The sequence below is a fragment of the Mobula hypostoma genome, chromosome 17 (assembly GCF_963921235.1).
Source record: "Mobula hypostoma chromosome 17, sMobHyp1.1, whole genome shotgun sequence".
Taxonomy (NCBI): domain Eukaryota; kingdom Metazoa; phylum Chordata; class Chondrichthyes; order Myliobatiformes; family Myliobatidae; genus Mobula; species Mobula hypostoma.
The window spans coordinates 60,414,549-60,435,339 of NC_086113.1; the positions used below are offsets into that span (position 1 = coordinate 60,414,549).

General features: G+C 44.2%; 1 protein-coding gene across 1 annotated transcript in view; it reads left to right on the forward strand.

Moving 5' to 3' along the window:
- Nucleotides 1-20,567, forward strand: part of elovl2 (ELOVL fatty acid elongase 2) — a 142,170-nt gene extending 121,603 nt beyond the window's left edge. Inside the window, exons 7-8 of the mRNA XM_063069981.1 lie at nucleotides 14,734-14,868; nucleotides 19,967-20,567. Of these exons, the coding sequence (XP_062926051.1) occupies nucleotides 14,734-14,868; nucleotides 19,967-20,083 (252 nt within the window). The 3' untranslated portion in view covers nucleotides 20,084-20,567. The remainder of the gene's footprint in view (nucleotides 1-14,733; nucleotides 14,869-19,966) is intronic.
- The last annotated feature ends 224 nt before the right edge of the window (nucleotides 20,568-20,791 follow it).

The window sequence follows — 20,791 nt, forward strand, 5'->3', positions numbered from 1 at the left end:
ATCCCTCCCCCTCCTGTCTTCTCCTATCATTTTGGATCTCCCCCTCCCCCTCCAACTTTCAAATCCCTTACTCACTCTTCCTTCAGTTAGTCCTGACGAAGGGTCTCAGCCTGAAACGTCGACTGTACCTTTTCCTAGAGATGCTGCCTGGCCTACTGCGTTCACCAGCAACTTTTATGTGTGTTGCTTGAATTTCCAGCATCTGCAGAATTCCTGTTGTTTCCATCTGTCACTAATAATCATTCCACGGTCAAAATCACTTAGATCTCTTTTCTTCCCAATTCTGACATTTGATCTGAACAACAGCTAAACTTCTTGACTACGTATACATGCTTTTATGCATTTAGTTGCTGCCACAAGATTGGCTGATCGGATTTGTGCATTAACGAGCAGGTATACCTAATTATGGGCCAGAGTGTATATTACTGAAAAGATTAAAGCCTAGATATTGGTTTGCTCCAAGAAACAACACAACAACTTACAGCCTTTCTTTCCACCACCAGGAATATACACACTCCATCCCCCTAGTGCCAAAGGAAACCCACACCGCTCCAGCTGGTACATGGTATTCAGTCATAGTCCCGCTGAAAGGTCTACCTTTGTTTGAGTGGACATAAGCTCCTTTCCCTTCTATCATTCAATTCAATTAGATCTTTCATATCAGCAAACTCCCTTCGTTCCTAGTCCTGCATGAACAAAATCATTGACTGTTCATTTCTCTCCACAGATGCTGCCTGACCTGTAGAGTTCTTCCAGCATTTTGTCTATTGCTGCAGAATGTAGCATTATGTCCCAAGAGCACCAGACTCAGAAGCAGTTACTTTCCCCAAGCAGTAAGGCTGATGAACATCTCCACTCACTAACCCAGCACCCCACCGCTACTTTATCATCAACACACTCCTGTGCCTGATGTCACTTTATGGACATACAATCAATGTGTATAGGCTAGCTTGTGTATTTATATTTATTGTGTTCTTTATTTTGAGATTTTTTTTGTGCTGCATCAGATCTGGAGTAACAATTATTTTGTTTTCCTCTGCACTTGTGTACTGGAAATGACATTAAACAATCCTGACTCTGTAGTAATAGAGAATGCAGTGTAAGGCCATGACAAGGCAGGTTGGGAGATCAGGATCTTTGAAGAGAAGTCCATTCAAATTTCTGTCAACAGTGGGATAGAAGCTTTCTTTAAGCCTGCTAACACATTCTCTCGAACTCTCACCTTTCATCTGATGTGAGAAGAGTGAAGAAAGAATGAGCTGGGTAGAGGGGGGTCTTTGATTGTGTTGGCTGCTTCCCAAAGCAGCAGGAAGTACAGAGTCAATGGAGAGGAGGTTAGTCTATGTGACGGATGGTGCTGTATTCACAAATCCCTGCAACTTTCTCTTGGCAGTCTTGAGCACAGCAGCTGCTATACGAAGCTCTGGATAGAATGCTTTTTGTAGTGCATCTGTAAAAATTGTTGCGGGTCATCAGGGACACATTAAATTTCTTATGTTTTCAGATGTAGTAGAGGTGTTGGTGTGGCTTCCTGGTCGTGCTGTCAATGTGACAGTGTTGATATATACACCTAGGAACATGAGGTACTCAACCTTCTGCACATCGGGAAATAGACAGAGTCTATCAAAGTGAGGCAAAGCAGCAGTAAGGTCATGGACCCTATACAGATTAAAGAGGAGGAGGTGCTTGGTCTCTTGAGGCAAATTAGGGTGGATAAATCCCCAGATGTTCCCTCAGACCTGTGGGAGGCTAGTGCAGAAATTGCAGGAGCTAAGCAGAGATATTTAAAACGTCTTTAGTGAAGGTTGAGGTGACAGAAGATTGAAGGATAGATAATATTTTCTGTTGTTGAAGAAAGGGTCTAAAAACAAGCCAGGAAATTATAGACCAGTAAGCCTGACATCAGTCATGGGCAGGTTATTGGAAGCTATAGTAAGAGATCAGATATACAAGTATTTGGATAGATACAGTTGAAGTCAGAAGTTTACATACACCTTGGCCAAATCCATCTAAACTCAGTTTTTCACAATTCCTGACATTTAATCCTAGAAAACATACCCTGTCTTAGGTCAGGTAGGATCACTACTTTATTTTAAGAATGTGAAATGTCAGAATAATAGTAGAGAGAATTATTTATTTCAGCTTTTATTTCTTTCATCACTTTCCCAGTGGGTCAGAAGTTACATAGACTTTGTTAGTTTTTGGTAGCATTGCCTTTAAATTGTTTAACTTGGGTCAAACATTTTGGATAGCCTTCCACAAGCTTCTCAGAGTAAGTTGCTGGAATTATGTTCCATTCCTCCAGACAGAACTGCTGTAACTGAGTCAGGTTTGTAGGCCTCCTTGCTCGCACGCGCTTTTTCAGTTCTACTCACAAATTTTCTAACGGATTGAGGTCACAAAATGATGTCAAGTCTGGTTCATCCTTAGGAGCATTTTCCAAACGCCTGAAGGTACCAAGTTCATCCGTACAAACAATAGTATGTGTAGCCCCCCCGGCTACCCTCAGGGTCGCTCGGCTCGCTGTCGTCTAGGGAAACAGCCTCGGCCCCGCCAAACTGGGTAATTCATTTGTGTGGATGCTGTGTGATGTACCCCACCCCGCCCAAATAACAGACAATACACCAGATACGATTTACAGTTTATAGATATTACTGGAACTATATAATTAAGAGAGAATAAAATATAAAAGGAAAATGAAAGGCGCCACACTTATCAAAGTTCAGTCTCTTGGTGCATAAAAACCGTTGGAGCTCAAGGACCTTCTTCTTCACCCTGCGACCCCCTCGGACCACCTCGACCGGCCGCCTGGGACCAACAACGGTGGTCGACCAGACGCTCCACACAAGTCCGTCTCCGTCTCCTCGCCGATCGCCCTCCTCGGGGTCCGACCCCGTTAGCGGACATCACAGCACATCGTCCATCCTCTGTCTCGCTCTCCTGCCTTCTGCCCCAAAACCCTGCGCATACAGTATCTTCAAATACACCAAAAACATAACAATTGGTTCATAACATATTTCTTATCACACTCTAAACCAAAACAAGCTGCTAGCGCAAACTTTCTCAACGTTTAACACAACAAAGCCGCATTCCCCAGATTAACATAACAAAGACGCCATTTTAATTAACCTCCGCAGTAACATAAAAGTCGAAACCCCCTTACACTCTCCCCCCACCAAATAAAGTCATGTCCTCATGACTTCTAAATAACTCGCCAACCAGTCCTGCAGACACACAACACACACATACAGATACACGCAGTGACAGTGCTCCCCAAACAGTGGACCTTACTCCCGTCCCACGGGCGCTACATAGGCCAACCTATCTGGGAGCTTCTTAACCCTCTGAGACCTCCGTACCCCCTCACCTAAACCCAAAAGGCTCAGACACTACTAGGGATACCTCGGGCCTGCTTGCCAACTCCTCTCTCACTCAGGCCACCACTACAGCTCGGAGCCCCCTGTCCCGTGTCCGGAGCCCCGCCTCTTTTCCTTCCTGATCCTGCCGTAACTCAGCCTGCCCACAGCTACCCCTATCCACTACACCTGACTCAGTGGGAGAAGGGCCAAAGGTCTCTTCCTCAATCACGGGGAAGTTAGCGAAAGGCAGCATGTACCACATGTGCAGCACATCATCCTTCGAATCCGTATCCTTCCTCATTCCCTCGATCGATAGCTACTGGTTAAGTTTCTCCAAACTGAAACATTTAGCCGGGGCTACCCCTTCAGCCTCCTGCAGTCGAGACGTCAGCTTCTTCGGGGACTCCTTCAACTCTCGCCACAGCCTCAACAGTTCTGACTCAGGATTCCTGGCCATCTCAATCTGGGACGCAGTTACCCCACCAGCTTCTTCCATCCTGACCTGAAAAGCAGCAGTTAAAGAATGTTCAGCCTCCGGTTGTTTCTTCCTGAGGGCGTCTTCCAGGTCAACTTTCAGTTTTTCCACTTCATTTAAACTCGCGATAGTCATCTTCAGGTTCCTTTCAAGCGTCCGCCTCCCTTTTCCGAGATCTGCCCTCCATTTTTTCACCTCCTCAGGAGTGTAGTCAAACTCCCCTCCCTGGGCTCTCAGTTTTCTGTTGACCTTAGTCAGAACACTTCCTTGATCTTCCCCAACTTGTAAGTCTTCCAATCTTTTCTGAATGGACGTCTTGAGTTTCTGCTGATCCCTTCGAAGGTGGGTCATTGTTTCTGCTCACTGTGTTAATTCATCAGTACATGATCGCAATGTGGTGCAAATCCCCTCTCTTCCCTGTGTCTCATTCAGATTGATGACCTGGGTTTCCATCCCCCGGTCCACCACCGTCTGTCCCAACACCAGGAAGTTCAACTGGTATGTCGGGTCATTTTCCTCACATTGCACCAAACTCCTCCGGCCAAAAACTCCTCCACATTTGACACTTCGCTTCGGTCACCCGGGCTCAGCCACTCGCCTCGCCTCATAGTCCCCCCAGGCGAATCCAAGCTCTAGGCGGTCATCCACATATGTCAAAACTCCACACACCTTCACTTCCCCCATGGTCTTCCTCATGCCCCGCGAGAAGGATGCAGGGGCTCCGGATATGCCCTTGGGCATCTTTTCGGATTGGAAGAATCCTAGGGAACTAGAAAAGGCCATCGTCAGCTCAACAGCCGCACTCCTCAGGATCTGGCAACATCCACCCCTCAGATGCAGCACATTAAACCACATCGCATAATCCACACACACGCTGCCTTCATCTTCCACACCGCCAGGGTCCAGATGCTGCGACCTCTCTCTCACTGAGGTGTCTTCAGCGGTCAACTCCCCTCCCTCATGGTAGTTCGGAGCATCTACTAAGAGGGTCTCACCCTCAGCTGTACCAAGCCGTAAGCCGTACCACCGCTGGGTCTCGCTTAAATTCGGTACTGGCTCAAGGCTGCTACACACCTCCTCAGAAGCAACTCGACATGCTGGGTGCCCAGAAAATGCTCCATGAACTCCAGGGTCATTAAACAATCATTGTCTTCTGGATAACTACTGCCACTAGTACCCAAAGTCTCCGGTGCCCTTGCGGTTGGCAAGGATAAATGCTTAAGACACCGGTTGTAAAACGAACTGTCCAACAACTTGATCTGTGCCCCGGGGTCGAGGATAGCTTTAGCATCGCTTCCCTCTATCCATAGTGACACCCTGGGGCGTGGCCCCTCTAAGCCTTCAGGAATAGGGTCTTTTCCTTTTGGAAGTTCATCGGTACATTGCTGGAAACGTGCTTCCCCAGAGACCCCAAGCCATTCCCCCACTGGGTCTCCACTAAGTTTCCCGACACCTCTCTGATCAGCTGAACAACTGAAGGAGGGCCTGATCCCCTGAAATGATCCCCCTGGCACTGCAAGCAATTTAGCCGCCCTCCCAGCCAGAGAAGACACACTGAAAACTTTACCCCCTCTTTCAGATAACTGACAGCTGTCACTATGGTGTAAGTGAACCTGACAGCTCTAACACCGTCACCAGCCTGCCTACTCAAACTTTCAACCAATCCCTGTCGTTCTCCCTCAACCGAGCACTGCCACTCATCTAACAACTGAGAGATCCGCTCCGCCCACGTCTCGCTTGCCTCCGCCCCTCTTGGGGTGGACACTATCCCAAGTGCCAGGCGGAGCCTGCCAGAGCTAGAACATTTATTCGCAGACCCTACCTCCAAATCAGACCACTCTTTCCTCTCTCTCCCAACCGCATGGACAGCCCCGAGTGCCACCTCCAACTCGTCACTGCCAGCCTGACCTCGACCAAAGACGGCACCCACCACGCATACAGCAATCAACAGCAAATAACCCACAGAGACACACATTACAGATTTAAACAGGGCACCCGCACAGCATACCAGTAGATCCAATCCCGGACAAAGCCCACACAATGTAGCCCCCCTGGCCACCCTCAGGGTCGCTTGGCTCACTGTCGTCTAGGGAAACAGCCTCGGCCCCGCCAAACTGGATAATTCGTTTGTGTGGATGCTGTGTGATGTACCCCACCCCGCCCAAGTAACAGACAATACACCAGATACGATTTACAGTTTATAGATATTACTGGAACTATATAATTAAGAGAGAATAAAATATAAAAGGAAAATGAAAGGCGCCACACTTATCAAAGTTCAATCTCTTCGTGCACAAAACCATTGGAGCTCAAGGACCTTCTTCTTCACCCTGCGACCCTTGGACCACCTCGACCGGCCGCTTGGGACCAACAACGGTGGTCGACCAGACGCTCCACACGAGTCCGTCTCCGTCTCCTCGCCGATCGCCTTCCTCGGGGTCTGACCCCGTTAGCGGACTCACAGCACATCGTCCATCCTCTGTCTCGCTCTCCCGCCTTCTGCCCCAAAACCCTGCGCATACAGTATCTTCAAATACACCAAAAACATACAACAATTGGTTAATAACATATTTCTTATCACACTCTAAACCAAAACAAGCTGCTAGCGCAAACTTTCTCAGCGTTTAACACAACAAAGCCGCATTCCCCAGATTAACATAACAAAGACGCCATTTTAATTAACCCCCGCAGTAATATAAAAGTCGAAACCTCCTTACATACGCAAGTATAAACACCATGGGACCTCGCAGCTGTCATACCGCTCAGGAAGGAGACGCATTCTGTCTCCTAGAGATGAATGTACTTTGGCGCGAAAAGTGCAAATCAATCCCAGAACAACAGCAAAGGACCTTGTGAAGATGCTGGAGGAAACAGGTAGACGAGTATCTATATCCACAATAAAACGAGTCCTATAGTCCTATCAGGTCAACATAACCTGAAAGGCTGCTCAGCAAGGAAGAAACTACTGCTCCAAAACCGCCATAAAAAAGCCAGACTAGAGTTTTCAAATGCACATGGGGACAAAGATCTTACTTTTAGGAGAAATGTCCTCTGGTCTGATGAAATAAAAATTGAACTGTTTGGCCATAATGACCATCGTTATGTTTGCAAGCCAAAGAACACCATCCCAACCGTGAAGCACGGGGGTGGCAGCATCATGTTGTGGGGGTGCTTTGCTGCAGGAGGGACTGGTGCACTTCACAAAATAGATGGCATCATGAGGAAAGAAAATTATGTGGATATATTGAAGCAACATTGCAGGACGTCAGTCAGAAAGTTAAAGCTCGGTTGCAAATGGGTCTTCCAAATGGACAATGACCCCAAGCATACTTCCAAAGTTGTGGAAAAATTGCTTAAGGACAACAAAGTCGAGGTACTGGAGTGGCCATCACAAAGCCCTGACCTCAATCTGATAGCAAATTTGTGAGCAGAACTGAAAAAGCATGTGCGAGGAAGGAGGCCAACAAACTTGTCTCAGTTACACCAGTTCTGTCTGGAGGAATGGAACAAAATTCCAGCAATTTACTGTGAGAAGCTTGTGGAAGGACACCCAAAACATTTGACCCAAGTTAAACAATTTAAAGGCAATGCTACCAAATACTAACAAAGTGTATGTAAACTTCTGACCCACTGGGAAAGTGATGAAAGAAATAAAATCATTCTCTCTACCATTATTCTGACATTTCATATTCTTAAAATAAAGTAGTGATCCTAACTGACCTAAGGCAGGGAATGTTTTCTGGGATTAAATGTCAGGAATTGTGAAAAACTGAGTTTAAATGTATTTGTCTAAGGTGTATGTAAATTTCTGACTTCAACTGTACCTAGGAACTGATTAGGGATAGTCAACATGGTTTTGTGTGTGGTAGGTCATGAATAATCGATCTAACATAGGGTTTTTCCAAGGAGGTTCCCAGGAAAGTTGATGAAGGTAAGGCAGTGGATGTTGTCTACATGGAGTTTGACAAGGTCCCACATAAAGTTGCTTAGCATTCAGGATGAGGTAGTAAATTAGATTAGACATTGGCTTCACAGGAGACCATAAGATGAAGGAGCAGAATTGAGCAGTTTGGCCCATTGAGGATACTCTGCCATTTCATCATGGCTGATCCCTCTCAGCCCCAACCACCTGCCTTCTCTCCGGAAATTGGTTGTGAGAAGTCAGAGAGTGATTGTAGTTGCTTGCATTTCTGACCAGAGGCTTTTGACAAGTGGTGTGCCACTGGAATCAGTGTTGGGTCTGTTGCTTGTGATCCATATTAAATGATCTGGATTTGCAGCTTTGTGGATGACACCAAGATTGGGGGCATAGTAGACAGCAAGAAAGACTGTCAAAGCTTGCAGTGGGATCTGGACCAGATAGAAAAATGGGCTGAAAATGACAGATAGAATTTAATACAGACAAGTGTGAGGTATTACACTTTGTGAGGACAAAGCAAGTAGGATTTGCATGATGAGTGGTGGGGCACTCTCAGGAGTGAGGTAGAAGAGGGATCTGGGAATACATATTCTTAGTTTATTAAAAGCAGACAGGGTCATAAAGAGAGCTTTTAGTACTTTGGCCTTCATAAATCAAAATATAGAGTTAAATAAGTTAAATGTTGAAGTTAAATAAGACATTGGTGAGGCCTAATTTGGCGTACTGGGTGCAGTTCTGGTCACCTACCTTCAGGAAAGACATTAATAAGATTGCAGAGAAAATTTACAAAGATGTTTCCAGGACTTGAGGACCTGAATTATAGGGAAAGGTTGAATAGGTTAGGACATTATTCCCTGGAGTGTAGAAGAATGAAGGGAGAGTTGAAAGAGGTATACAAAATTATGAGGCGTAGGGATAGTGTGAAAAGCCTGTTTGCATTTTCCCTGAGGTTGGGTGAGACTAGAACTAGAGGTCATAAGGTAAGGGTGAAAGGTGAACTGCAAAATAGAACACGAGGGGGAACTTCTTCACTCAGAGTGGAGTGCGTGTGGACATTGTCGTCCAGATTGTTGATGTAGATGACAAGCAACAATGGACCTAGCACTGATCTCTGCAGCACACCACTAGCCACGAGCCTCCAATACAGAAAGAACAGGTTCCACCTAAACTCGAGGGCACCAATATCCTTGCGGGCAAGCTTGCTAGAGCTGTTGATGAGGGTTTAATTTGGCAGGGGAATGAGGCCGATGCGATAGGGCAGAGAATGGATATACAAAAGTAGGTTCAAGGTGTAGTGAGAGCATGAGGAAGAATGAGTAGATGAGAGAACTAAATTACAGTCAGTCGGATGGGTTAAACTAAACAGTAGGTTCAACACTTTGGAAAAGTGAGGATAAAGTAAAGGGGAAGGAAAGTTATGAAAGTCTACAGAATAAACAAAAAGGCAAGTTTAGAAAGGGATAAGAATTTAATTTCCAGTAACATGGGGGCAAAATTGAAAGGGTGATGAGTGCAGGACTGAAGGTGTGATATTTAAATGCAAGTAGTAACGGAATAAGGTAATGATCATGCAGCACAGTTAGAGATTGGCAGGTACGACATTGTGGGCATCAGAGTCATGGCTGAGAGAAGATCATAGTTAGGGTCTTAACGTCCAAGGATAAACATTGTATCGAAAGGACAGGCAGGTAGTCAGAGAGGGTGGGGTGTCTCTGATGGTTTAAAACAAAATTGAAATCAAATCCTTGGAAAGAGGTAACATAGGATCAAAAGATAGAGAATCCTTGTGAAGAGTAAAGAAAATGCAACACCCTGATGGAAGTTATATGCAGGACTCCAAAAAGTAGTGACTATATGGGGTACAAATTATAACAAGAGATAGAAAAGACAATTAAAAAGGGCTGTGTTGCAATAATCATGTGGATTCCAATATGCAGATGCATGAGCTAGGAAAAAAATCAGGTTGGTGCTGGATCGCAAGAGAGGGAATTTTTAAAATGCCTACAGTATGGCTTTTTAGAGCAGCTTGTGGTTGAGTTCACTAGGGAAAACAATTCTAGATTGGGGATTGTGTAATGAACTAGATTTGATTAGGGACCTTAACATGAAGGAACCCTTAGTAGGCAATGATCAAATTCATTGAATTCTTCAATGATTAAAGAATTCACCCTGCAGTTTGAAGGGAAGAAGCTAAAATCAGATGCATCAATATCACAGTGGAGTAAAGGGAACTACAAAGAGACATGAGAGACGAGCTATCCAAAGTTGATTGGAAGGGGACACTAGCAGGGAGGACAGCAGAACAAAAATGGCTGGAGTTTCTGGGAGCAATTTGGAAGGTGAAGGAAAATACATCCTGAAGATGAAGATGAAGATAAAGGGAGGATGAGGCGATCATGGCTGACAAGGGAAGTCAAAGAGTGTAAAAGCAACAGAGAATGCATATAATATAGAAAAGGTTAGTGGGGAACTAGAGGTGTGGGAAGATTTCAAAAATCAACAGAAGGCAACTAAAAAGCGATAAGAAAAGATGAAATAGAAAAGTAAGATAGCAAATAATATAAAAGAGGACTACATAAGTTTTTTATCAGATATATAAAAAGTAAAGTGTGGGCTGGTGGCCAAGTGGTTAAGGCATTGGACTAGCGACCTGAAGGTCGTGAGTTTGAGTCCCAGCCGAGGCAACGTGTTGTGTCCTTGAGCAAGGCACTTAATCACACATTGCTCTGCGACGACACTGGTGCCAAGCTATATGGGTCCTAATGCCCTTCCCTTGGACAACATTGGTGTTGTGGAGAGGGGAGACTTGCAGCATGGGCAACTGCTGGTCTTCCATACAACCTTGCCCAGGCCTGCGCCCTGGAAAGTGAAGACTTTCCAGGCACAGATTCACGGTCTCGCAAGACTAACGGATGCCTTTATTTATTATTATAAAGAGTAAAAGAGAAGCGAGAGTAGATATTAGACAGCTGGAAAATAACACTGGCGAGGTAGTAATGGGAACAAGGAAATGGCAGATAAACTGAATAAATATTTTGCAACACACACAAAAAATGCTGGTGAACGCAGCAGTCCAGGCGGCATCTATAGAAAGAGGTACAGTCAACGTTTTGGGCCGAGACCCTTCATCAGGACTAACTGAAAGAAGAGCTAGTAAGAGATTTAAAAGTGGGAGGGGGAGGGGGAGATCTGAAATGATAGGAGATGACAGGAGGGGGAGGGATGGAGCTAAGAGCTGGAAAGTTGATTGGCAGAAGGGAGAGGATCATGGGACGGAAGGCCTAGGGAGAAAGAAGTGGGGGGGGGGGGAGCCCAGAGGATAGGCAAGGAGTTATAGTAAGAGGGACAGAGGGAGAAAAAAAGAGAGAAAATAATAAATAAATAAATAACAGGTGGGGTACGAAGGGAAGGTGGGGCATTAATAGAAGTTAAAGAAGTCAATGTTCATGCCAACAGGTTGGAGGCTACCCAGACAGAATACAAGGTGTTGTTCCTCCAACCTGAGTGTGGCTTCATCTTGACAGTAGAGGAGGCCGTGGATAAACATATCAGAATGGGAATGGGATGTGGAATTAAAATGTGTGGCTATTGGGAGATCCTGCTTTCTCTGACGGACAGAGCGTTTCCCCCCCTCCCCCTTTCTTTCTCCCTAGGCCTCCCATCCCATGATCCCCTCCCTTCTCCAGCCTCATATCCCTTTTGCCAATCAACTTTCCAGCCCTTGGCTCCATCCCTCCCCCTCCTGTCTTCTCCTATCATTTTGTATCTCCCCCTCCCCCTCTCAAATCTCTTACTATCTCTTCTTTCAGTTAGTCCTCGGCCCAAAGCGTCGACTGTACCTCTTCCTGCCTGGACTGCTGCGTTCACCAGCATTTTTTGTGTGTGTTGCCTGAATTTCCAGCATCTGCAGGTTTCCTCGTGTTTGCATTTTTAAATATTTTGCACCAGTCTTCGTTGTGTAAGACACTAGCAGTATGCCAGATGTTCAAGCGTGTCGGGGGGCAGAATTGAGTGCAGCTGAAATGTACTTGATTGGGCTTGCTATTCCTTCAGTACTCTCTTTTCCTGACCTCAGAATATTTAAGAGCAGACTTCAAAAAGCATTTGACCCTGAAGTGGCAGATCACCAAACCCTTCCCCTGGACTACTGTGACAGCCTGCCAAGCTCAAGGCCTTTGAAACAATTTTTAAAATCTTTGATATTTAATAATTTGAAAACTATTTAATAGATTTGTTAATGAAGATAAAAATAAAAGTTCTTCATACTTGTTAAAAATCAATTTGGAACATTAAGAAAGTCTTGCACTTACCTGTTCAGAAAAAGTTGGTGACCCCACTCACATGCATGTTGTCCTGCTGTAATTTTAGTCATCACAAGTATAAAACAGAAGATGAACACATTGCAACTGTCTTCACAGTTGAAGGTATTTATGTTTTATCACTGGACTGGGTGCCTAACCCAGCAGGAAGGCTCGACTTGGGTACATATGATCGGGCCTTTATTACAGAGGCCAGATGGAATTTCTTTTCCTAGCAGGTTGTGCACCTTTGAACTCCTCTGCTCTAGGTAGGCATGGATGGACGAAATTAGTAGATTTTTGGAACATGGGAGAATTGAAGAATATGATGGCAAGGTGGGAAAATAGCCAGTTTCACTGAGCTCTGCAGCAAGTGTGAAGGATTCAGCACCTACTACTTTTATCTCATGACCCAGTCCTTTATTTGCCTGTTCTAATGCTTATGACATTGTCTAAAAGCTCTTGAGAGATAAAACCAATTGACTTCTAGGCAATGTAAATGCAGGTTGTTCTCATGAAAAATTTACTTTCATACATAAGGCACACTAGGGAAAGCTGTAAATTCAATAAATGAAACATATCTTGCACAATATGAAAGATGAGAAAGTCTACAGATGCTGGAAAGCCAACTGCAACACACTCAAAATGTGGAAGAAATCAGGTCAGGCCGCATTGATAGAAATGAATGAACAGTCAACTCTTTGAGCCAAGACCCTTCTTCAGGACTGGAAAGGAAGGGAGAAGACGCCAGAATAAAAAGGTCGGGGTAGGGGAAGGAGGGTAGCTAGAAGGTGATAGGTGAAGCCAGGTGGGTAGCAAAGATAAGGATTGGAGTGGAAGGAGTTTGATAGGAGAAAGCAACACCCACAACACACTGGAGGAACTCAGCAGGTCAGCCAGCATCCGTGGAAAAGATCGGTCGACGTTTCGGGCCGGAACCCTTCGTCAGGTCTGCAGGGAGAAGGGGCAGAGGCCCTATAAAGAAGGTGGGGGGAGGGTGGGATGGAGAAGGCTGGTAGGTTCCAGGTGAAAAACCAGCAAGGGGAAAGATAAAGGGGTTGGGGAGGGGAAGCAGGGAGGGTATAGGCAGGAAAGGTGAAGAAGGAATAGGGGAAAGCACAATGGGTAGTAGAAGGAGGCGGAACCATGATGGAGGTGATAGGCAGCTGGGGGAGGTGGCAGAGTGAAATAGGGATAGAGGAAGGGAGGGGGAGGGAATTACCAGAAGTTGGAGAATTATATGTTCATACCAAGGGGCTGGAGACACTTCTCCGGGTTGAACTCCATCTACCACTTCTCAGCCCACTTCTGCATCCTATCAATGTCTCTCTGCAATCTTTGACAATCCTCTACACTATCTACAACACCACCAACCTTTGTGTCATCTGCAAAACTTGCCAACCCACCCTTCTACCCCCATATCTAGGTCGTTAATAAAAATCACGAAAAGTAGAGGTCCCAGAACCGATCCTTGTGGGACACCACTAGTCACAACCCTCCAATCCGAATGTACTCCCTCCACCACCACCCTCTGTCTTCTGCAGGCGAGCCAATTCTGAATCCACCTGGCCAAACTTCCCTGGAGCCCATGCCTTCTGACTTTCTGAATAAGCCTATCATGTGAAGCCTTGTCAAATGCCTTGCTAATATCCATGTAGATCACATCCACTGCACTACCCTCATCTATATACCTGGTCACCTCCTCAAAGAACTCCATCAGGCTTGTTAGACACGGTCTGCCCCTTACAAAGCCATGCTGACTGTCCCTGATCAGATCATGATTCTCTAAATGCCCATAGATCCTATCTCTAAGAATCTTTTCCAACAACTTCCCCACCACAGACATAAGGCTCACTGGTCTATAATTACCCGGACTATCCCTTCTACCTTTTTTGAACAAGGGGATAACATCTGCCTCCCTCCAATCCTCCGGTATCATTCCCATGGACAACGAGGACATAAAGATCCTAGCCAGAGGCTCAGCAATCTCTTCCCTCGCCTCATGGAGCAGCCTGGGGAATATTCCATCAGGCCCCAGGGACTTATCCGTCCTAATGTATTTTGAACAACTCCAATACCTCCTCTCCCTTAATACCAACATGCTCCAGAACATCAACCTCACTCATATTTGTCCTCACCATCATCAAGTTCCCTCTCATTGGTGAATAACGAAGAGAAATATTCATTGAGGACCTCACTCACTTCCACAGCCTCCAGGCACATCTTCCCACCTTTATCTCTAATCAGTCCTACCTTCACTCCTATCATCCTTTTGTTCTTCACATAATTGAAGAATGCCTTGGGGTTTTCCTTTACCCTACTCGCCAAGGCCTTCTCTTGCCCCCTTCTTGCTCCCCTCAGCCTCTTCTTAAGCTCCTTTCTTGCTTCCCTATATTCCTCAATAGACCCATCTGATCCTTGCTTCCTAAACCTCATGTATGCTGCCTTCTTCCACCTGACTAGATTTTCCACCTCACTTGTCACCCATGGTTCCTTCACCCTACCATTCTTTATCTTCCTCACCAAATCTGTTTCAGAAGCACCAATCTGTGGCCATTATAAACCTGAATTCTTGTGCAAGTGAATTGTATGAACTTAATGTGTATTGATAAAGAGCTGGCAAAAACTTTTGTGCAACCAATAAACCAATATTTGTTTACATTTTGACATTTGGCTCCCCAGGTACAGTTTGTGCTCACGATTATCCACACAATGAGCGCAGCGATAAAGCCTTGTGGATTCCCCCTTGGCTGTTTATTGTTCCAATCTTCTTATATGGCTACGTTGGTCATCTTGTTCATAAATTTTTACAGGAAGGTAAGAGGAAATGTTAACCACACCCTTGTGAAAGTTCTTCTTGCCCATGGAAAGCTGAATACAATTTATAACATTTGTGTAATTTCACTTCCTTTCTCTTCACTTATTTTGCTGAAGTGATAAGAAAACACTGTTTAGAATGCTCACATTAGTTAAAAGAATTTTTTAGTAGTACAATTGAAACAGTCTTGTCTTGAGCCAGTAACAATGCAATTTAAAATTCAAATTCAGTTCTCTGTATATTTGCCATCTTTGTAACACTGTTCTAAACTACCATTCCAGATCTCTGCATTCCTCCCTTCCCAAATTGTTTCATATATCTAATTTTTCACCCAACCACTTTGACACTCATCAGTGAGGTAGGTTACAATCTCTACTAATATTGCACACTTAGAATATGTTGCATTTTGGATGGGATATATAGATTTAGCTTCCCTTCAGTCCCTTGCTGCCGCATTCATTCCTTTCATCCAATCCAATCCCCAAGTGCTCTGGGGTGAGCAGCTGAACAGCACGGCACATCCCAGACTGTATTCTTCTGCCTGTCAAGAACCAACGTTGTCCCCAGTAGTCCTGCACAAAGAGCCTGTGGCTGCGCGACAGGCAGGAAATCAAACCAGGCTCCATCTGTCAAAGAGTGCCATCTGCCTCTCCCTTCTCCCACCGTGCCCCCATCATCCTGTCCAGTTACTCCATCAGACAGCACCAATAAAAACCACTGCAATTCTGAGAAACTGTACAGTTAGGTCAAGTAAGCATATTGTACATCATGGAACTCGTCTGTAAAATGGTGATAAACGATCTGTTGCTCAGCCATAGGCACATTCATAGAGCACTTTAGCCCACCCATTGTGCTGAACTAATTTTCAGTCTAATCTCACACTTGGACCATAACCCTCCATCTCCTCTCATCCATGTACTTATCCTAATTTCACTTCAATGTTGAAGTCAAACCCATATCTACCACTCTGCTAGCAGTTCATTCCACACTTTCAACACCCTCTGAGTGAAGAAGCTCCCCATCAGATTCCTTTTAAATAGCTTACCTTTCACCCTTTATCTGCAATTCTAGTCTCATCCAACCTCAGTGGAAAAACCTCATCTACAATACCTATAATTTTGTATACCTATCAAATCTTCTACCATTCTTCTACACTCGAGGGAATAAAGTCCTAAACTATGCAATGTTTCTCGATAACCTAGGTCCTCAAGTGTGAGCAATATCCTTGTAGATTTTCTCTGTGCCGTTCTCAATCTTACTGAAATCTTCCCTGTAGGTAGGTGACCAGAACTGCACACAATGTCCCAGATCTGACCTTACCAACATCTTATACACATCGACCTTCTATAATCCAGCACCATTGGGACTTAAGGAGTGCCAGATTAGTGAAAATGCTGAATTACAGAAGGATCACATTAAGCAATAGCTAACCACCTCATCATACCTTTAAAATATCAAAGGATTCAAAGGTTCATTTAATGTCGGAGGAATGTATACAATATACATCCTGAAATTCTTTTTCTTTGCAACCATCTACGAAAACAGAGGAGTGTGCCAAAGAATGAACGACAGTTAAGTGTTAGAACCCCTAAGCTCCCCCCCCCGCAGCTCCCCTCCCTCCCACGCGTAAACGGCAGTGAGCAATGATCCCCCCTCCCCATCGGGAAAAAATAAAACGCACCCACTAACAGCACTCAAGCATGAGCTAAGCGATAGCAAAGACACAGACTTGCAGTAACCCCAAAGACTACATTGCACTCGCAGTTACTGAGGGAGTCCTCGTTAGTTTCTTTTCCTCCGCTTAGTAATATGCTTAAATACAGCGGGTCACCACATCTGATCTGAGGTCATAGGCAGAAGAGAACGGAGCGCCGGCCAGGCGACGTTGGAGGGCAGTACGCGACTGCCGGCAGGCGGGCGAGAAGGCGGATTGACCCAGTGCGCGCCAGCTCCCCCACCACTGGCGGGTGCCAGGCAGCCGCGCCTCACACAAATGATATTAATAAATGCAGGAAAACAAGCAGGAATCGCCTGTCTGTGCTTACAAGAGCGCGCCAACACGTGAACAGATCTAGCGCAACCAAAACAATGCGCAGCAGATTGGTATGGTGGCCCAGAAAATTTGAAATCAGTGCGGATTATCGAAGGAACCGGATTACAGTTAGTCGGATTAGTGAATGTCGACCTGTACAACTTAAAACATAACATTCTAACTCTTGCACTCAATACTTTGATTTATAAGACCATATGACCATAAGACAAAAGAGCAGAATTAGGCCATTCAGCCTATCGAATCTGCTCCACCATTTCATAATGGTTGATCTATTTCCCTCTCAACCTAATAGCCTTTCACTCACTGACTAATCAAGAAACTTTCAACCTGTACCTTAAATACACCCAATTATATGGCCTCCACAGCCAAAGAAATTCCTCCTCTGCTCTAAATGAATGTCCCTCTGTTCTGAGACTGTGCCCTCTGGTCCTAGACTTCCCACCATAGGAAACATCACTTCCACATCCACTCTCTCTAGGTCTTTCAACATTCAATAGGTTTTAATGAGATTCTCCACTCCCCACCCACTTCCTTCTAAATTCCAGTGAGTAGAGAGCCAAGAGCCATCAAACGCTCTTCATCCAATAACCCTTTCATTCCTGGAATCATTCTAGACCTCTCTAGACCTCTCCAATGTCAGCTCATCCCTTCTTAAACAGAGGGCCCAAAATTGCTCACAATACTCCAAGTGAGGCCTCACCAGTGCCTTATAAAGCTTCAGCATCACATTCTTGCTTTTATATTCTAGTCCTCTTGAAATGAATGTAAACATTGCATTGGCCTTCCTCACCACCAACTCAACCTGCAAATAAACCTTTAGGGAATCCTGCACAAGGACTCCCATGTCCCTTTTCACCTCTGATTTTTAAAATTTCTCCCTGTTTAAAAAGTAAAATGCTTTTATTCCTTCTACCAAAGTGCATGCCCAAGCATTTCTCGACATTGTATTCCACATGCTACTTCTTTGCCTTTTCTCCCAATTTGTCCAAGTATTCTTACAGCCTCCCTGCTTCTGCAACACATCTTGCCCCTGCACCCATCTTCATATTGTCCACTGACTTGGCTACAAAGCCATCAAGTCAGTCATCCAAATCACTGACATACAATTTAAAAAGTGGTCCCAACACCAATCCCTACAGAACACCATTAGTCACCAGCAGCCAATCAGAAAAGACTCCCTTTAATTGACACTTACTTTTTGCCTCCTGACAGTCAGGTGTGCTCTATCCATCCGTACCGTTATCTTTCCTGGAATACCATGGGCTCTTAACTTGGTAAACAGCCTCATTGTGGCACCTTGTCAAAGGCCTTCTGAAAATCCAAGTACACAACATCCACTTGTCATCCTTTGTCTATCATGCGTGTTATTTCTTTAAAGAATTCTATCAGATTTGTCAGGCAAGGTTTTTCCTTAAAGAAATCACGCTTACTTTGGCCCATTTTATCATACACCTCCAGGTACCCTGAAACCACATCCTTAAAAATAGACTCCAACATTTTCCCCAACCACTGAGGTAAGGCTAACTGGCCTCTAACTTCCTTCCTTCTGCCTCCCTTCCTTCTTGAAGAGTGGAATGATATTTGCAATTTCCCAGTCCTCCGGAGCCATTCCAGAATCAATTGATTCTGGAAAGGTCATTACTAATGCCTCCACAAACTCTTTCGGAATCCTGGGGTATAGTCCATCTGGTCCAGGTGACTTATCCACCTTCAGACCTTTCAGTTTCCCAAATACCTCCTTGCTAGTTGTAGCAACTGCACACACTTCTGCCCCAACACTCTAAGTTATGGCTGCTGTTAGTGCCTTTCACTGAAGACTGATGCAAAATACTTGCTGTTGTCTGCCATTTCCTTGTCTCCCATTACTACCTCTCCAGCATCATTTTCTAGTGGACCAATGCCTACTCTTGCGTCTCATTTACTCTTTATATATTTGGGAAAAAATCATCTTCCTAGTAATTGCAACTGCATTCACTTCTGCCCCCTGACACTCCCAAACTTATGACATATTGCTAGTGTATGCATGTGCCAAAGTGCCAAAAACTCTTTAGTGTATAAGGGGACTGATAGTGGCAAGATAGCTGTCCTTAAATCTGGTGGTACATGTTCAAACTTTTGTATGTTCTGCCAGTAGGAGAGCGAAGAATCAAGAATGACTGGAGTTGGAGGAGTCCGTGATTATGTTGACCACTTTCCCCAAGGCAGCAGGAAGAGTCAAGAGTTTATAACACATACAAGCAGAATTAAGCTATTTGGTCAATCAAGTTTGCTCTGTCATTTGATCATGGCTAATTGATTTTTCTTCTCAACCCCATTCTCCTGCCTTCCCTTTGTAACTATTAACATCCTTACTAATTAAGAAACAATCAACCTCCACTTTAAATATACCCGATAACTTGGCCTCCACAGCCAATTGTGGCAACAAATTGATTCATGATCCTCTGACTAAAGCAATTCCTCATCTGTTCTAAAAGGAACATCCTTCTATTCTGAGGCTGAGCCTGTCATCCTAGACACTGCCAGCATTGGAAACATCCTCTCCATGTCCACTCTGCCTTTCAAAATTCAATACACTTCAATGGGATTTCTGTCCCCACCCACTCCATATTCTCCTACACTCAGGCAATAAGGATACAGGCATAGAGCCATCAAGCACTCCTCAATAAGGGGAGGCTAATTTGTGCAAAGAACTAGGCTGCTTTCATAACTTCAATTTATCGCTGTCTTGCACCAGAATATTTACCAACCTCTGGGTCATCTATCAAACTTGAAGACCATCAGTGACTTGTCAAATATCCTTAGTCTTCAGAAGAAGTGGAGACATTAGTGTTTTTTTTGTGGCTGGACCAGGCTTAATGATTGGTGATATTTATACCTTGCAACCAGAAGCTCTCAACCATCTTCATTGAACAGATGTCGCAATTAAGATGCTTTGAAATTGCTTGGCAACTAAAATATTTCGTTATTGCATTATTATTACTACACACAAAGTCAGTCACTGTGACTAATTTAGTAATGCTCATTCCTTCCCATTTTGTCCACAGGCATACAACAAAACACAATGCAATGGAAAGACCACCCCTGCTCTGGAAGAGTTAAACAATGGGCTCTACAGTGGCCACGTAAAGACTAATGGCAGCATATCAATGAAGGAGGATTAATATTAGTACAAGAGCAAAGTACTACTACCAAGTTGTTACTACTGTAGCCTAGAGCTAAAAATGCAAGTGAAACTATTATGGTTTGATTAAAGGTTTTCTCATTATACACAATGTATAACATTCAAATTTAAATAATTGCATTCCAAATCCTACCTCAGAGTCTTAAAAGAATTTGCTTCACTCTTAAAAAAACATTTAAAATTAAAATGATCTAATTAGTCGCTTCCCCAATTTTCAGTAAATGCAGCCAATTTTACAGGAAGTTTGTGGAACTACCTATGTATCTAGAACCGAAACATAACTTGATTACAATTCAAATTTCTGAATTTTTTTTAAATTTAAGGTTGTTTTCTCTGTCTTTAGATTGACCTTTCTACTTGATGTTTAAAAACTTTGAATGCAGAATTTTTGCAAATGTAAACTTTTTACTCTTTGAATTAGCTGTTTGTATAATCATTTTAAAATGTTTAATAAAAACTCAACATCACTAATTATACGGATAGGAGTTAAAGGCAACTTCATTCGTGATGGTAATGTGTGGGGAATAGATTGGAAGACTGAATATTAATGCAATACATGTTGCAACAAAACTATTGCAACAGATTTATAGCAAGGCACTGGAGGTAATGATGACCAACTTGAATATCTCTGAACTGCAATTTTAGCATAACGTAGTGGTTTATTCATCATCAATCAATCTGGTAACCG